This window comes from Peromyscus leucopus, chromosome 22 (assembly GCF_004664715.2).
Source record: "Peromyscus leucopus breed LL Stock chromosome 22, UCI_PerLeu_2.1, whole genome shotgun sequence".
Taxonomy (NCBI): Eukaryota; Metazoa; Chordata; class Mammalia; order Rodentia; family Cricetidae; genus Peromyscus; species Peromyscus leucopus.
The window spans coordinates 21,863,405-21,881,621 of NC_051081.1; the positions used below are offsets into that span (position 1 = coordinate 21,863,405).

The 18,217-nt window shown below is 49.5% G+C and overlaps 1 protein-coding gene across 1 annotated transcript in view; it reads right to left on the bottom strand.

Moving 5' to 3' along the window:
• Mta3 (metastasis associated 1 family member 3) overlaps positions 1-7,055 on the bottom strand; it is a 130,225-nt gene extending 123,170 nt beyond the window's left edge. The window contains 2 exon segments of the mRNA XM_037197982.1: positions 4,360-4,427; positions 6,983-7,055. Coding sequence (XP_037053877.1) covers positions 4,360-4,427; positions 6,983-7,010 — 96 coding nt within the window. The 5' untranslated portion in view covers positions 7,011-7,055.
• Positions 7,056-18,217: the final 11,162 nt, after the last annotated feature.

An 18,217-nucleotide genomic window follows, 5' to 3' on the forward strand; every position in this document is an offset into this window, starting at 1 on the left:
CAAGTTCCAGGACAGGCTCCAAAGCTACACAGAGAAACCCTGTCTCAAAAGAAAAAAAAAAAAAAAAACAAAAAAAACAAGAAGTGGCAATCCTCCTGCCTCAGCCTGCCTAGTGCTAGAATTAATAATGTACGGCATCATACTTGGAGGTAAAAATAGCTGGGTGAGTCTGGGTGTGGTGATGAACACCTTTAGTCCCAGCACTCAGGAGGCAGAGGCAGGAGAATTTCTGTGAGTTAAGGCCAGCCTAGTCTATATAGTGGGTTCCAGGACAGATAAGGGGGGCTACACAGAGAAACCCTGTCTCAAAAAAAAAATAAAAAACAAGACAAAACAAAAAAACCTCTTTGGGTCTGGAGATGGCTCAATGGTTAAGAGCATTGGCTGCTCTTCCCTTAAAGGGCCCATGACTCAATTCCCAGCACCCACAGGGCAGCACACACCTATCTATAACTCCAGTTCCGGGGACTCTGACACCCTCACACAGACATCCATGCAGGTCAAACACCAATGCACATAAAACAAAAATAAATAAATAATAATGATAACATCCTCAGGACTAAGGGGTGTGGCTCAGTGGCAGGGCGCATTCTTAGGATGTGCACAGCCTGGGGTTGAATCCCCTGCAACGACAGTCTTCTCCCGGGCCGCGCACACTCTTGACTATGGGATCTCTCAGGACAGTGCAGTATTGTTCTTCCCTTACGACTGCGGAGGCTTTGTCCATCCTCGGGACTATAGTACAACATCGCTCTTCCTTTCCACAACATACACACAAACCATTTCTCTGAAGCTTTGCTAGTCTAAATAATGCTCCATTGAGGAGTGGCTAGTCTGGTGTGTAAAGCAGAGTGCAGGGACTGGGGTGGGGGTGCGTGTGCTATAGATGTTAACACTGAGCTTGGTGGGACGCCCCTCCTAGAATCAGAAGGAGACAGGACAATGAGAATTGAAGACAAGCCTGGGCTTTTGTCTCAACAAAACAAAACAACAACAACAACAAAAAAAACCCACAGCCCAATGATGATAGCACTGGCCCAGCATGTTCGAGGCCCTGGGTTCAAATGACTCCAAATGGAGAGTCCAGCAGATCAATGGGAAAGTTTCCTAATTTCCATGTCTATTGCCAATAGTTCCCAAACGGCAGGAGGGATCCTGATTGAGGCTCCATGAAATGACTTTAGGGAATCTTTGGAAATTATGTGCAAAAACTTGTATATGCAGATGGGGTAACTCAGTACCTCACCAATGCTCCAAGCTCGGCATTCAATACGCAGAGGCAGGAGGATTGCCCCAGGTTTTGAGTCCAGCTCGGTCTACATTGCAAGTTCTAAGTCAACAGGTCTACACTGTGAGAATCTCTCAAAAAGCAATACAGCTCAGTGGTAGGGCATCTGTCTAGCATACGCAAGGGCCTGGGTTCAGTGGGTAGTGATGGGTGGTAGCTAGGGAAGGCTATAGGTATAGCTCAACACCCCAGCTAGACAGTACCCATCTGTGATTCTAGCATTCAGAAGGCAGAGGCAGGAGATGAGTTCAAAGCCCACCTCTGCCTCATAGTGAGCTCAAGACCAATGTAAGCTATGTGTGAAATAGAAACTTTGAGGTCAGCATGAATCACCAAGAAAGTTCAAGACCAACCTGGGGAACACAGCAAGACTTGCCTCACGCGGGGCATGGTGGCACACATCTTTAATACTAACACTTGAGGCGGGCAGATTGCTGTGCTTTTTGAGGCCAGCCTGGTCTACACAGGAAGTTCCAGGCCAGCCAGGATGACAGAGCGAAACTGGGTCACAAAAAATAAAGTATGCAGTCTCAATCTTTGTTTTGACCATGGGGGCCCTTTTAGCCACAGAACCATCTTACTGACCCTCTCTTGTCCTTTAAAAGATTTTTTTTTTCTTCTGTTTTGCAGTGCCAGGGGTGGTAAGCCTCAGAAATGGAAAGCAAGTGCCATACCACTGAGCAACACGGCCTTGAATTAAATATTTGAAGGTGATAAACGACGTGGGGAGAAAGTAAGCAGGAGGCATTTTTATTTGTTGTTCGGGCTGGCCTTGAGCTCTCCGTTGGCTGATAAAGACTTTCCCATCCCCCAGCCTCTATCTCCTCAGGGCTGGGACTATCGGTCACCACCACACCCAGGTTTTTCTGGGCTGGGCACTGGACCCAGGAGCCGTGTGTGTGTGTGTGTGTGTGTGTGTGTGTGTGTGTGTGTGTGTGTGTGTGTGTGTGTGCTAGGCAAGCACTCACCAACTGAGCTGTATTTGGCACTTTCAGACACTGAAAAAGCATGGGTGATGTAAAGCATGTATTTTAGAGATGAAGATATCCGCCATCAATATAAAAGTAAAATTACAGAGGTGCTAAACGTAAAATGTCGCACGGGAGAGCGCTCTGTAAAACACGTGATCTGGAGTTCAATTAGTTGTCTCTTCTGAGTTAGGAGGGTGAAAGAACCCAGGACCTTGCCTGGTCTCCTTAAAACTCTCGAATTTTTTTAGATTCAAAACTAAAATCTCTTGATAAACATGGTTCGATGTTTATTTTGTGTTCTTCTGCACATCTCTCACCCCAGGCCTCGGGAGAGAGCGCCAGGAGTTCACAGCCAGCCTGGACTTAATGCAACCCTGTCTCAAAACCAGAAACCAAAACCAAAACAGCAGAAACTTCTCTTTTTTACATTCCCTCGTCTGTACTCAGATGAAATGACAACGTTTTACAGGAAAACACACACATACATATAAATTTATTCATACTACGTTGTGCTTGTTTTCAAAAACCATTTTCCCAGACTAGTGTGTCTTTTGTTTCAGTCAATAACACACTTTAAGCATCTTAGGATAAATGATTGGCACATAGGTAAAAATAAACAATTGTTGAACTAATGCCTTTCTGAATTGTGTCATGGGGTTTTTGTTTGTTTTTTCGAGACAGGGTTTCTCTGTGTAGTTTTGGTGGCTGTCCTGGAACTCGCTCTGTAGTCCAGGCTGGCCTCAAACTCACAGAGATCCGCCCGCCTCTGCCTCCCAAGTGCTGGGATTAAAGGCGTGCGCCACCCCCACCACCCGGTCATGTGCTTATACGTGTCCTTACCATTCACCAAGTACTTTAATTCAACTTGTTTTCTTTCATTATTTTTTTTCTTCTTTTTTTCTTTCAAGACAGGGTCTCTCTGTGTAGCCCTGGCTGACCTTTAACTCACTCTGTAGACCAGGCTGGCCTCGAACTCAGAGATCCGCTCTGCCTTTCCCCACCCAACTGGTTTTCGTTTCCATTGTGTTTTTAAATTTTGTTTTCCCTTCCTTCCGGTTTTTGAGACCCATCTCCCACTGGCCTGGACTCCCCAAGTAGGTTGCCTGGTTGACTTGTGAGCCCCAGGGCAAGGTGTGTATGCAGGAGTCATTAACCGGTTTTTCTTGCTATCTTTGAACATGGGGCCTGGGTGTTTGAACTCGGGTCCTCAAGCTTCCCAGGCAAACGCTTTACCACCTGAGCTATCTTCCCAGCCTCCCATTTTGTTTCTCGAGACAGTCTTAAGCAATAAAACCCAGGCCAGACTTGAACTAGATAGAATATTCCTGGGTCCGTCTCCCAAGTGCTAGGATCACATTGACTCACTCATTTTACAATTTTGGGGCGGGGTGGGTGAGACAAGGCCTCATTCTGTAGCCCAAGCTGACCTTGAGCTCCCACGGGCCTGACCACAGGCGCAAACCGCCATGCCTAGTTCAGAAGGATTCTTCCTTCTAAAGCTAGGGGAGGAAAATATGAATTCATTAACAATTGCAAAACACAGCACTTGGGAAGCTGAGGCAGGAGGATTGTGATTTTGTAGTCAGTGAAAGCCTGTCTCGAAGAAACAAACAACATACATACTACAGTTCTAAACATGAAAAGGAACCAAGCGAGTTCTTTAAAGAACAGACCTGATCTTCAACACTCAAAGCAATTTGAAGAGATCTGCAATCTTTTATTCAACAACATCAGACCAAAAAAAAAAAAAAAAAAAAAAAACTCTTGAATAAAAAGTAAACACTCAGAAGCCTGTAGAACTCTGTAGACTGTGAAAGACTTTCAGAGTCTAGAACTGAACGGCAAGCATGGCAGCCCATGCCTTTAAACCCAGCACTCAGGAGGCAGAGGCAGACGGAACTCTGTGAGTTCGAGGCCAGCCTACAAAGCAAGTTCTAGGACAGTTAGGGCTACACAGAGAAACCCTGTCTCTGGGGGGTGGGGGGGGTATTAATTCTTAGTCTGGAACTGAAAGTAAAAATCACGCCTTAGGCCCTTTACCCAGAACCCCCAGTGGAAAGCACCTTGTTTTTCAACAGCTGACGCAAGGACGCGGCTCACCTTGTTCAGTTCTTCTATTCTTCTGATTAGGTATGGGTTGCTGGAGGAATTCTCAAAGTAAACATAATCTGCAATCAGAAAGTTACAGAATTTTTCAACAAATAATTCATATTAGACAGCTCCCTTTTTTGCTGCTGTTTTTTGCTTGTTTGTTTGTTTGCTTGCTTTTGGACAAGGTCACATTACACAGCCCTGGATATCTCGGAACCTGCCATGTTAACCAGGCTGGCCTCAAACTCACAGAGACCTGCTTGCCTCTGCCTCGGATTAGAGGGCTGAGATTAAAAGTGTGCAACAGGGCCAGGCATGGTGGCGCACGCCTTTAATCCCAGCGCTCAGAAGGCAGAGCCAGGTGGATCTCTGTGAGTTCAAGGCCAGCCTGGTCTACAGAGCGAGTTTCAGGACAGCCAAGACTACACAGAGCAACCCTGTCTCGAAAACAAACAAAAAAGTGTGCAAGCTTATTGATACAACTTTCTATATTAGGCAATTCACCTTAGTAAGTAGGTAATCCACTCACTGTAATGCAGCCTCACTAAGCTGTACCCCGTCTGTTACTTTCATAGACTTCCCACTTTTAAGTAGCCCAAACCGATTTTATAACTCAATATCCCCCTGCCTCATACTCCTAAGTGTTGGGACGGGTGGCATGCACCACCCCCTGCTTAAGTTTCTCTTACTTTTGCTTTTAGGAATAGCTTTCCTAGGGTTGGGGATTTAGCTTAGTGGTAGAGCGCTTGCCTAGCAAGCGCAAGGCCCTGGGTTCGGTCCTCACCTCCGGAAAAAAAAAAAAGAAAGAAAGAAAGAAATTGCTTTCCATTAGTCCAAGGTGGCAAGAACTAGCTACGTAACTGAGACTGGCCCTCAGCTCCTGAGCCTCCTGCCCCTACCTCTTACGGGCTGAATTTACTAGCATGTGCCACAATACCTGGCCTTAATTAATTATTTAATTTTAAAAAAAGCATGACTTGGTTAATGAGGAAGGGGGGGGCTACAAAGACAGGATTACAAAGCAGGAGCCAGCCTCAGCTACATACCAAGACTTTGTCTCAAAAAAAAACAAAACAAACCAACAAACAAAAAGCATAAGCCTTGAGTCCTAGCACTTGGGAGGCAGAGGCAGACAGATTTCTGTGAGGCCAGCCTGGTCTACAGAGTTAGTTCCAGGACAGCTAGGGCTATGTAGACACCCTGTCCCAAACAAAACAAAACCAAAACCACCACAACAATGATAGCCAGACATCCTCATCATGGTGTTATCATCAGAGCTCACTATCGCATCTTCCCAGGGCAGCTTCCGCTGCATCCTTTCCCTCCAAACCAATCGGCCCTGGAGAATGTTTCTTACATAAAACTGTTGACCTAAGACAAATGGAGAGCAAAGAGAAAGGCTTACCAGCCCAATTTCATTTCAAGCATCAACTTAAAAAAAATAATAAATAAAAAAATCCGGCGGGCAGAGTGGGTGAGAGAGAAAGCCTGGTAGCAAACTTTTCCATGCTCTCTACCTGGGAAGGTGAACAGGGCAGGGCTCCTTGCTGAGAGACAGAGAGCCGGTGTTGGGATCTTTCTGACCCTTGTATCATATTTGATCCAACTCCATTCAGGCCCTTATAAAGAAATCACGGCAAGCTGTCAACTAAACCTACAAGATTTTCCCAAGCGTGGCTGGAAACTCCCTACTGTGTGTTTACCTGGGGGACTAGACTGCACAGTCACTGTCTACCTCAGCGGCTCCCTCCAGGCTAGGCTCTCCGCGGCTAAGTGGCCTCATTTTAGCCAGGCCATTCCCTAGCACCATCCATCAGGAAGGAGCTCAGCTAATGAGCGGGAGGGAAGAGGAGCCAGCCTCGCTCAACAAACACGCCACTTATCTGAATTATTATTTTACCAGGAAGGAGGGAGGGAGGGCGTCGTGAGCAGGGAAAGTTTGTTTGACCTTATTTCTCTCTTCTGCAGGAGAAGGCTGGGAAGACAGACAGCAGAGCCAACGTCCTGGGCTGAGCTCAAACTCCCCACCTGGGGCTGCGGATCCCTGCCCCCCCACCACACACACACATACAGCCCCACTCTTGGGGGAAGGGGGGTGCTGAACGAGAACCCGAAGGGGTTGGGGGGAGGTGGGAAGCCGCGAAGGTGCAGAGCCCTGGCTCTGCAAACAGGCCTGTCCAGCTGTGCCACCATCGTCCCCCAGCCCACACGGAAGCAGAAGCAGAAGCAGGGTCGGGGGTGGGAGGGCGAGGGGGGGGAGGAGGTTGTCCCCAGCTCCCCACCCCACCCCTCCACTCCCCAGTGCCCAAAAGCCACGCGAGGAAAAAGCCACTGGCTAAGGGGGCTTGCAGGGGCCCTGTCCCTTTGGGGCGCTCGTAAAGGGGGGGGGAGGGAGGAGGGTGTCCGATGCGTGTCCCTAGCAGAGGCCTGGAGCCCTGCGACGCCGGGCAGGGGCGGTGGGGGAGGGGAGTGGGGGTGGGGAGCCCCCCCCCCCTGCTCCCCGCCCGCTCGCCTGCCCGCCCGCCCGCGGCGCCCTGGGCCCGGGCTCCCGGGCGGTGAGCGTGCGCTGCCCGGACCCCCGCTCCCGCCGCCCGCGCCCCGACGGGGCCGGGGAAGGGCCGGGCCTTCCTACCTCCGACCCGGTACATGTTGGCCGCCATGTCCGCCCGCCCGCCCGCGGAGCCCGAGCCGAGCCCCGCCCGCCGCCGCCGCCGCCGCCTCAGCCTCGACCGCCGCTGCCGCCGCCGCCGCCGCCGCCGCCGCCTCGCCACGGGGGAGGGGGAGGGACGGGGAGGGGACACCGAGGGAGGGGCTGTGCCCGCCCCCAGCGCCGGCCGAGCGACGCCGAGCGGGCCCGGGAGGCCGGAGAGCAGCGGGGGGACGGGGCGCCGGGCTGCGGGGGACGGGGACCCCGGGACCACCCGCGTGAGCCGCCGGGAGCACCCCGGGGCCAGGGTCTGTGCAGGGACCTGGGTGGGGACAGAGGATCGGCCACTGCGAGCGTCTGTCTCCCTTTGCCCTCGTCACCTGTCCACCTTGGGACAGGTTCTCCTTGCCTGCTTCTGTCCGTCCCCCCCCCCCCGGGACACCCCTCCCCTCCCCTCCTCCTCTCGGTGTGACCTCAAGCCCATATGAACGCCCTTCTGGGTGCAACTCTCCCGATTTAGTCAAGGCAGGCGACAGAGGCTGGCGTCCCTCCCTCGTGGTGACAGAGGGTGTTTGGTGTGGCTTTAGAGCCTTGCAGGCAGGCCCTGGCTTCCCCGCTCCGAGAAGACCCCATGTGCACGCAGCTTGGCCAGTCTGAGACCCAGCCACGACAAGAGCTCAGAGAAGCTGGATCTCTACCCCCAGCCCCATTGGGAGGTCTGTCATGGTTGGGCCAAAGCTGAGCTGAGCAGAACTGACTTCCCCACATCCTCAGGCCTTGCCACTAACCAGGCTCTCTCTGTTCACGGTGGCGCGTGCTTTTAACCAAGAGAAACCTTTGGCACAGGAAGGCTTCCGCGGCCGGTAGGGGAACAGGGTTTCCACAGTCTGCCGTGGCCCCCAGCAAAAGGAGGAGGTTCTGTCCAAACAGTTTGGTGTAGCTGGTCGGCTAACTGGCCTCCCCTCCCCCTCCGGTCCTCTTGCAGTATTGGGGATTGAAGCCAGGGCTTTGCGCATCCTCGTCAGTGAACTGGAGCTGGGGAGCTCTTTCCTGTTTGCTGGTTTGTTTTTGAATTTTTAGTACATTTATTTATTTGTTTGTTTGTTTGTTTGTTTATTATATACGATGTGAGGGCATGATGGCCCTGACACACTGGTGTAGGTCTATCCTATGGGCCTGGGGATTGAACTCAGGTAGTCATTTCTTACTGAACTATCTCACCAGCCTTATTTATTTTAAGCAGGGTCTAGGCTCCAGAGCTGGCTCTTGCCTCTGCCTCTCAAGTGCTGGGATTGTATGAGAGGTGTGGGATACCATGCCCTACTGGAGAGCTTTTAAATGGTTAATTTTCCCATGCTGATTAGGTATGCATGCCCTTTTCACATTCCTCGTGCCCTTCCGTGAGGGTTTGAATAGAGAAGGCCCTCTAGGTAGTGAGCATCTGTAATCCCAGTACTCCAGAGGCTAAAGCAGGAGCCTCTCTAGTTTGTGGCCAGCTTGGGATACTGAGCAAGACCTTCTTTCTGGACTGCCCTGCCCCAAATGAACACACAGCTTCCTTTAGGAAAGCCAAGCCATTCCGAACTACACCCAGACACGGTTGCATAATAAACATGACAAAGATCGTCCACTAGTGAGTGCCTGGTGATACTGACTGAGTTTCAGGTCTGTGCCAGGGTGGGAGGTGTCCCCAGAAAAGGAGACTGCATTTGCGTTGATGTTCCTTTATCACAAAATATTGAGGAAAAATAATCTTAGGAGTAGCTGAGGCAAATAAATAAATGCGCTTTTGCCGTTATCCCACGGATTAGTCCGTGGCCTGTTTTCACATCTATAAAGCGGGGACGTTACTTCCACCGCACAGGTGTGAGAAGGGTCGGCTGCGATGATATCTGAAGATGCTTTGTAACCAGACCACGGAAAAAAGCACTACGCAAACAGCAGGTGTCTGTGGCTTCCTCTTTACCTTAGGAAGCCTCAGATTCCAGCGGAGTCAGTCCTTAGAAGGCTCCAACCTGTGAGCCCTGGACTCTTCAGGCTCAGAGAGGAAAGCAAACATGCTCTGGCACAATGACAGCACAATTGTTATTTATCATGCATGACTCTTCCGAGGGAGATCCCCCCCAAAAGCATACTGTGGCTTATCTACACCAGTCTCTGAGCTGACATGCAAATAGGCCGAATAATTCACCTGGAATGGTCTCCTGGCATCGGTAAGTACTAAATGTAATTCAGTGTTTTCCTCTGCCCCAGCAGTCTGCTGAGCCTCAAAGTCTGTCTTCTAGTAAGAATGCAGCCTTGAACATTTCAAGGAAACGGATCATGAGTTTCAGAAGGTTTGCTCATAATGTTTAAGTAATAAATGGACAAGAGTTGGTGGGGAGGCGGTTACAGGGGTAAAGATGCTTGCTGCCAAGCTAGGCAACCGGATTTTGACCCCTGGAACCCACATGGTAGAAAGAGAAAACCAGTTCTCAAAAGTTGTCCGCAGAGCCCCACATGCACATCATAGCCTACATACATGCGCACATACACACTACTAAGTTTTCTTCTTGAAGCCCCATTTGGCATGAAGAGCAGGAGTTCAAGATTACCCTAAACTGCATAGTACATCTGAGGCTAGCTGGGCCTCCGTGGCTGGGAGGTAGCCTAGTTGACAGAACGTTGACCTACCATGCATGAAGCTCTGGGTTAGACCCTCGGTACTGAATAAACCCATCCTGATAGCCTATGCTTCTGATCCCTGCACCCAGTCCTTGGGTTGAAAGATGATAGGAGGACAGAGAGCTCAGGGTCTTCCTCAGCTACACAATGTCAAGCCATCCGGGACTACACCAGACCCCATCACAAAACAATAAGTACAAAAATTTTCTTGCTCAAAGTATGTCTGTATTATTGTTACTTCCTTGTCTGCTTGTGTCATTTCCTCGGGTTTTTGAGGTCCCTAACCTTACCACAATAAGTGTGTGAAAAGGGCTAAGAACGTTTCCCACGCCCGTCCACACTCAGCTTTTCTCCTTAGGAGCAGCCTCAGCCTGGAGACCCCATTACAGACTAAGTAATGATGGCCACCACACCAGACTCCCTCGCCTCCCTAGATTCTGTATTAAGCCCCTTCTACCTCCAGCTCCAAGACAGGATCCTCTACATAGCAAACGCTTAATATCTTAAAGAATCGGGAGGACAGGTGGCTCAGCAGTTAGAGCATACACTGCTCTTCCAGAGGACCCAAGTTAAGATCCCAGGATCCATATCAGATAACTCACAATTGTCTGTAACTCTATCTCCAAGGGATTCAACATCTTCTTCTGGCCTTTACATATACCTACATTCCCATGCATATGCCTGCACACAAACACACATACATACACATAAATAAAAATACATCTCTATTTTTTTTTTCAAGACAGAATTTCTCTTGTGTAGCCCTGGCTGTCCTGGAACTCCCTCTGTAGACCAGTCTGGCCTCCAACTTAGCGGTCCACCGGCCTCTGCCCTCCCCAGTGCTGGGATCAAAGACATGTGCAACCACCACTGCCGGGCTATCAAAATAAATCTTAAAATAAAAAAGAATAAACGGAGGCTGAGGTTTGTGGCTCCGTTGGTAGAACACACACCTAACATGCGTGAGGCTCTGAGTTCGGTCCCCAGCGTTGAATAAACCAAGTGTGATGCCACATGTTAAAGACTTTGTGTTAGCGAGGTCCCTTTTCTCTCTGACGATTCTCACCCCTAAAAGAAGAGAGGTTCTCCTCAAGCACGTCAGAAGCACCAAAGCCAATGAGGTCTTCCCACGGGTGAAGCTTCCCACGGCTGTTGTGATTAAAGCAGCGCATGGAAAGGACTGTCCGAGGCCCACGTGTCCCTTCTGTTGGTATCCAGGACCCCACGTGTGTGTCCCTTCTGTTGGTATCCACGACCCCGACCCGTCAGCTGCAAGAAAGCTTCAAATGAGCCAGGTGTGCTGGCATCTACCTATGATCTGAGCTCTCTGGAGGTGGAGGCAGAAGGACCAGGAGTTCAAGCCCCGCTTGGGCTACACGAGAGCTTATCTGAAAGAAAGATAAAAAAGAAAGAGACGCTGTCACTGCCGAGAAGGCTCAGTGAGTAAAGAAAGGCACTTGCCACCAAGCCTGAAGACCTGGGTCCAATCCCTGGGACGTACATGATGGAAGGAGAAAACCAACGTCGGTAAAATTGTTCCCTGTCCTTACACACACACACACACACACACACACACACACACACACACACACACACACACAAATTAATGTAAGAATAAAAAAAAAAAAAAAAGGCATGGCGGCCCATACCGTTAATCTCAGGAGGCAGAGGCAGGCAGATCTCTGTGAGTTCAAGGTCAGCCTGGTCTACAGTCACAGAGTGAGCTCCAGGACAGCCAGGGCTACACAGAGAAACCCTGCCTCAAAAAATAAATAAATAAATAAATAAATAAATAAATAAATAAATAGCCTGGCGGTGGTGGCGCACGCCTTTAATCCCAGCACTCGGGAGGCAGAGCCAGGCGGATCGCTGTGAGTTCGAGGCCAGCCTGGGCTACCAAGTGAGCTCCAGGAAAGGAGCAAAGCTACGCAGAGAAACCCTGTCTTGAAAAACCAAATAAATAAATAGACAAACAAATAGAAACTTAAAATGAGACGAGAAAAAGAAAAAGAAAAAAGATATACACATGAGATAGAGAATTAGGGTTTTGTCTCAAATTAGGGATGGAGTTTTTTTTTTTTTTTTTTTTCCTTTTGGCTTGTTTTTTTCCTACAGTTTTTCTCTTCAGGCTCGGAATTTTCATGAAAGGGAAAAAAAAGGGTTCTGTCTTCTGGCCGCAGTCTGGGAGCCTTGTGATATTGAAGTAGGAAAGGAGCCTGGGGGCCTAGGGTGTAATTAATCTGGAGCTAGAGCAAGCTTTGTTGGAGAAACTGCAGTCCTGTTTCTCTTTTCTATGATTTATCACCCCCTCCCTTTCATGAACTTATTTTGTTTTTTAGCAAATTCCTTTGGAAAAGTCCAGCCCGTTTCAGATATTTTAGGGAGGTCCTGGGCTGTAAAAATGGACAAATGCATCTTAGAAGAAGGACTTGTGACATCAACAAGCAAAACAAGAATGTCCCTAAGGGGAAGGAAGTCAGCACAGGGAGTTAGTTCACGGCTTCTCCAGGCCACGGCTTCCCATCCACTCCCTGGCTGAAAGTGTGAAAGTCCAGATCAGTTTCAGGAGGGCTCAGTTTTCCTTCGCCATTTTCCTTTGAGATGAGGTCATACTGTGTAGTCTGGCTAGGCAGGAACTGGCCATGTAGACCAGGGTGGACTCTGCCTCCCTCCCAAGAGCCGGGATTAAAAGCATTCCCTGCCAAGCCTGGCTGAGATCCTGTATAAAGTTCCCTAATGGCCTCAGAGGGGCGTGAGCTGAGCCATTTGGTTCGGGCCCCAGGAAGGCTCCTTCTCTGAAGATGGAAATAGGGTCTGGAAGTTACAGTGGGGACTGAGATGAGGGCCCAGACGATGGATTAGTCGCCAGTTGATTCCGGTGTTTCCCTTTTTCAGCCTGTTGTGGATTTGAATGAGAAAAGGGTTGCCATATAGGGTGTGGGATCTGAGAAAAAAAATTGGGGGGGGGGGGGGGTGTAGGGGGTGTAGGGGTAGGAGATGTAGTATGGATGTTTGCAAGAGTGAATTGGAGTCTGATGTGGTAGCACATGCCTCTAATCCCAGCACTGAGGAAGCAGAGGCAGGAATATTTTTAGTTCAAGGCCAACCTGGTCTACATAGAGAGCTCCAAGACAGCCAGAACTTTACAGAGAGACTCTGTCTCAAAAAAAAGCGTGTGTGTGTGTGTGTGTGTGTGTGTGTGTGTGTGTGTGTGTGTAAATCAGGCTCTAGTACCAAGAGTTACTCAGAGAGGAAGGGGTCCAGCACAGGAGGGAAGGCATGAGGTGGGTGAAAAGGGGGCTAGCTTGGCCTAGAGCAGAAAATGGGCTGAGAGAGAAGTTGACGGGTTTTGTTGTTCGTGGAGGAGGAACAGTTAAATCTGGAGGCTTCAGGGAGATGTGGGATGAAAGGAAGGCCTTAAGGCTTATATGCAACTGGTTGGAGACAGGTAGGTGGAGGTCCTGAGTATAGGTAGAATACAGGAGCTGAGGCATGATTAAGTTCGGTGATGGACAGGTTGGTTCCAGGTGCCTTTGGAAGTGTCCGGGTAGATAGTTCCTGAATTGGGAAGAATTCGGTGAAAGGCCTGGAGTGTAGGAGAAAGATCAGAGCTGGAATTCCTGTCTTCCCTGTCACCATTAGCCCACAGCCCAGCCTGTCTGGTCTCGGAAGTAAGCCAAACCCTGGCCCCAGGGTTTGAAGCGGCTACTGAGAGCAGAAACAGGTTTAACAGGTCAGGTTCTGCCCACAGAAGTCAAGGTCCAAATGCGCAAACAGGCAAGGCATGGCCCTCCCACAAGTCCCTCCCCAGGGCTGAGTGCCCAGGCCGGCCCTTTGACTATAGCCAGGAGCCAACATGAGCATGACCCGATAGAGTCCTGACCCCCAAGTCTTCCCAACCCTTGTGGTAAGGAACAGAAAAGAGAAAGGACCAAAGCCCATCTGGTTCACCTCACCCTTCCCTCCTCACCCTTCCTCAGATGGCATGGTGGGTTGACTGAGTCTCATTGTCTCCTCAAAGGAGGGAGAAGGCAGAGGAATGTCTACTTGGAAACTATGAATATGGCCTGGTTTGGAAAAAGACCGCTTGTCGGCGTAACTCAGTTAAGGATATCAACATGAGATCATCTTGGATTAGAGTAGGCCTGAAATCCAAAGACAAATGTCCAGACATAGATTAAGAGACATCACTGAAGAGAAAGGAGAGGGTGGGTCAGGGCCTGCAGAGACAAAAATGCGCAAAAATCGAATGGCGGAGGCTGGAGGTGCAGCATTTGCCTGCCGTGTGCGAGGCCCTGGAGACTTTCTTCAGCACCACAGAAAGAAAAAGGCAAAGCCAGTCTGGGTCACGTGATAGCCCACCCCACTGACTGTAGCATACAGGGGTGACAGGCATGAGACTCAGGAGTTCAAGGTTAGCCTTGGCCACACTGAGAGTTCGAGGCAAGCCTGGGCTACGTGAAACACTCTCTCCAAACTCAACAAAAAAAAAAATTAAACCAAATAAGAGAATAATAGGGAAATACTCACAAATCCGTGTTATGCCCAGATCGCAGAAACACTCAAAAGACCACGATGGAGACCGAATCCCATATGTAAAAAGCAAAGAGCCTTTATTTGTGGTGTGAGCAGAGATCCTGAGCCCAGGCAGGGTGGGGTTTTAATCCTAGCAGAGGATGGGGTGAGGAGGTTTCTAGGGTTGAGGACCCTGATTGGCTGACATTTTTCTAGGGGTATGGGGAATATTTGGAATGTCAGGTATTTCCCTTCAGATGGAGGCCCTCCCTGGGTGGGGTCAGCTCATGGCCTCTGGATCTGGATGTTGCTTGTCAGTAAGCCTGTCACAGAAGCTGTGGTCTGAGTCTCCAAGCCTGTCATGGAGGCTATGTGGTCAAACTGTTTTGGGCCCCTACAAGCGGCACAATGCAATCTCACAGGAACAGCTCAGTTTGTCTTTCTTAGTGTCTCTCCTACCTGGCACAGGAAGCTTAGTGATGATAATGGCAAAGGAAATCTGGGTTCGCTTTAGTCCCAGCACTTAGAAGCTGTGGCAAATGGATCTCCGTGAGTTCGAGTCCAGCCTGATCTACAAAGTGAGTGCCAGGAAAGAAAGACAGGGCTACACAGAGAAAACCTGTCTTGAAAAACCAAACTGTAATAGTTTAGGCGGCGAAAGGAAGGCGACCTCGGCTTGGGTTGGAACCAAGGGGCGCCACAAAGTCACACCATGCAACAGAGCTCACGTGGGAGGTTTACTGGGGGGAGGTGCAGCGGTGGCCCCTGAGCAAGAGCAGAGGGAAAGAGAGGCAGGAAGGGCTTGCCTTTTGTAAGGGGAGATAACGTGTTCACAGAAGGGGAGCGCTCTACTTGGTGGCTGAATGTCACAGCTATAGTGGCTGCTGCTGCTGCTGCTGCTGACCTGTCTGACGAGGTCCCAGAGAGCAGCCAGTGTAAATGCATGACTGCTAACGTTCATGTTAGCTTCTGCCGCTGCGGCAGCAGCAACCCGCCTCTGCCGCCGAAGCAGTTACGTCATCGCGTGTCAGTTACGTCATCACGTGTTGCCAGGTGCCCTCCCACCGTCAGCAATGCCACGTGTGCACCCTTTTAAAAGCACCCGCCAGGCACAGCTCGCTCCCTTTGCCTCTTTACCTCTCCCGTCTGTCTCTCCTGCCTCTTGCTCCTTCTTGTCTCTACGTTCCTCTCTTGCCTCTTCTTTTCTTTCTTGCTTCTCTTCTTGACTGTCTGCCTCTCTCAAGTCCCTACTCCAACATGGCCTTTCGCTCCCCGCCCCCCAATAAACCTCTTGCACTAACTGTGGTGTGTTTGCGGAGTGGCATACCTTGGCAGGGCCCGCCACAAGGTCCCCACTATTGCCTTTCTTTTTATTTATCCTTTCACAAACACACACACACACACACACACACACACACACACACACACACACACGAAGGAAGGGAGGGGGAAGGAAGGGAGGAAGGAAGGAAGGAAGGAAGGAAGGAAGGAAGGAAGGAAGGAAGGAAGGAAGGAAAAAAGAGAGAGAGAAAGAAAAAGAAAGGAAGGAAGAAAGGAAAGAAAGAAAAGAAAGAAAGAAAGAAAGAAAGAAAAGAAAGAAAGAAAGAAAGAAAGAAAGAAAGAAAGAAAGAAAGAAAAGAAAGAAAAGGCCTGGGTTCTACATATCTCCATTAAGAACCAGAGGGAGCAATTGAAAACTTTTTTCTGGAGTACCCCCAAGCTCTATCACATGTCCCCATGAACACCAGTGCAGTACCAATATAGTGATGTCCCAGTTAATGCCTCAATGGGCTTTCTTTGTTAGGAAGCCCTCCAGCACCTCAGACACCAGTCCATGGTTCCGTGGTGCAGGATGGGCACTAGCAAAACCATGAGTCTCCCTCCTGTTTACAAAAATGCCCTTTGTTTGTTTGTTTTAGGGAGGAGTGTGTGCATGTGTGTGTGCACCCGTGCATACACGTGGTCAAGGTCTTCATCAGTCACGTTCCACCTCTGAGACAGGATTGCTCCCTGAATCTGGAGCTCACTGACTCGGCTGGACTGTCAGTGCGCTCTGGGGATCGGCCTGATTCTGACTGCCCTATCCATCCCCTTGCCCTGAATTGGGGTTACTGAACCAGGACCAATGTACCCAGCTTTTGTGTGGGTCCCGGGGATCCCAACTCAGGTCCTCATACATACGTGGCAAGGACTTTACCAACTGAGCCATCTCCCCAAGCCTGTACATGTTTATTTTTTGAGATCCTAAATGGTCCGGTAACTTGCTGTGTAAACCGGGCTGCCGTCTCCCTCCTAAGGGCTCAAATGACTGGTGCGCCCACTACGCCCAGAAAAAGAAAAAAGCCTTTTCCATTCACCAAACCAACAAGTACACACTGAACACAGAGAAAGGCATTGCAGATAACCCCAGAGACCAAGCTGAACCCAGTACCTGTCTTCTGAGTTTATATTTTAGTGGGGAAAACAGACAATAAATATACAAATAGGTAAATATATATGAGAGTAAAGAATGATGTTAGTTATAGAGACTCAAATCAGGATCAGGGAACAACAACCAAATGTTGATGTGGTCAGGAAAAGCTTCAGGGACACCATGAGAAATAAGCAGAGACCTCACTGAGAGGCTAGAACCCTGGGCCATCTGGAGTACAACATCCATGAAAAGAGAAGCACACTTGCAAATCCCCCACACCTAGAAGCTTCTAGACCTGATGATGATGTGAAGGCCCCGGGTGGGTAGGAGGTCAGGCCAGAGGAGTGACTAGGGTCTGGGTCACACACCGTCTGGTGGCTCCCGAAAAGGGCTTGGATTTTATTCTAAGTACAACAGGATGTGATGTGAAGGATTTTTCTTCTTGTTATTGTTGCTTTTTGAGACGGCGTCTCACTGTGTAGCCCTGGCTGTCCTGGTATTCAGTATGTAGACCAGGCTTACCTAAAACTCCAGAGACCCCCCTGCCTCTGCCTGCTGGGATTAAAGGTGTACGCCACCACGCACAGCAGTTAGAAGGTTTAAACTTGGGGTGATGATGATCTGAGTTATGTGAGTTTTAAAAAAACTATTGGGGGGGTGGATGGGTGCCAACGTGTGTGGGTGCCACTGGGGGACAGAAGAGGGCATCTGATCCCCCAGAGACAGATGACAGGCCATTGTGACCCACCTGGCAGGGCTGCTGGGTCCAGATTTTTGGAAGAACAGCAAGTCCTCTTAAACTCTGAGCCCAAACTCTACAGCCCCTGTGAAATCTTTTTTAAATAGTCTACTCAGCCTATCCTCGAACTCAAAACCGCACCCTCAACCTTCCAATCGTCAAGATTACAGCTGTGCTCTGACGTACCTAGTTTGATTTATGATTTTTTTTTTAATTCTTAAAGTTACATTTATTTATTTGTGTGCTTGTGTGTGCCCATGGTACACACGCTGAAATCAGAGGACGACCCGCAGGAATCAATTTCTCCTTCTGCCACATGAGTCACAGGGACTGAACTCAGGCCCCGGGCTTGGTAACAAATGCCTTTACCCATTGATCATCTCACCAGCCCTTGGTTTCTATTTGTAATTTTATGTTTTATTTATCTGTCCGGGTCGCCTGTGCCATTGTGAGTTATGCCATGTGTGTGCAGGTGCCCAGGGAGCTGGCAAATCTCCTGGACCTGGAGTCACAGTGTGAACTGCCCGACGTAGGTGCTGGGGACCAAGCCTTGGTCCTTTACAAGAACAGTAAACACACTACTGGGTTATCTCTCCAGATGCTGATTTACGATTTTAAAGCGTCATGTGTGCAGCTCTGCAGACAAGGCACAGTGGGGAACAGAAATGGAAATTTGAAAAGAGACTAATTTAGTCCACGGAACAAGGTGGGGAAGGTTTGGAGTAGCATGGTAGCTATCAATGACAATGGATAGATACGCGTGCGCATGCCTGGGCATGTGTGTGTGTGTGTGTGTGTGTGTGTGTGTGTGTGTGCCTGTGTGTGTGTGTGTGTGTGTGTGTGTGTGTGTAGCTGTCTCCTTAAATATATGCATATATGCGTATATATA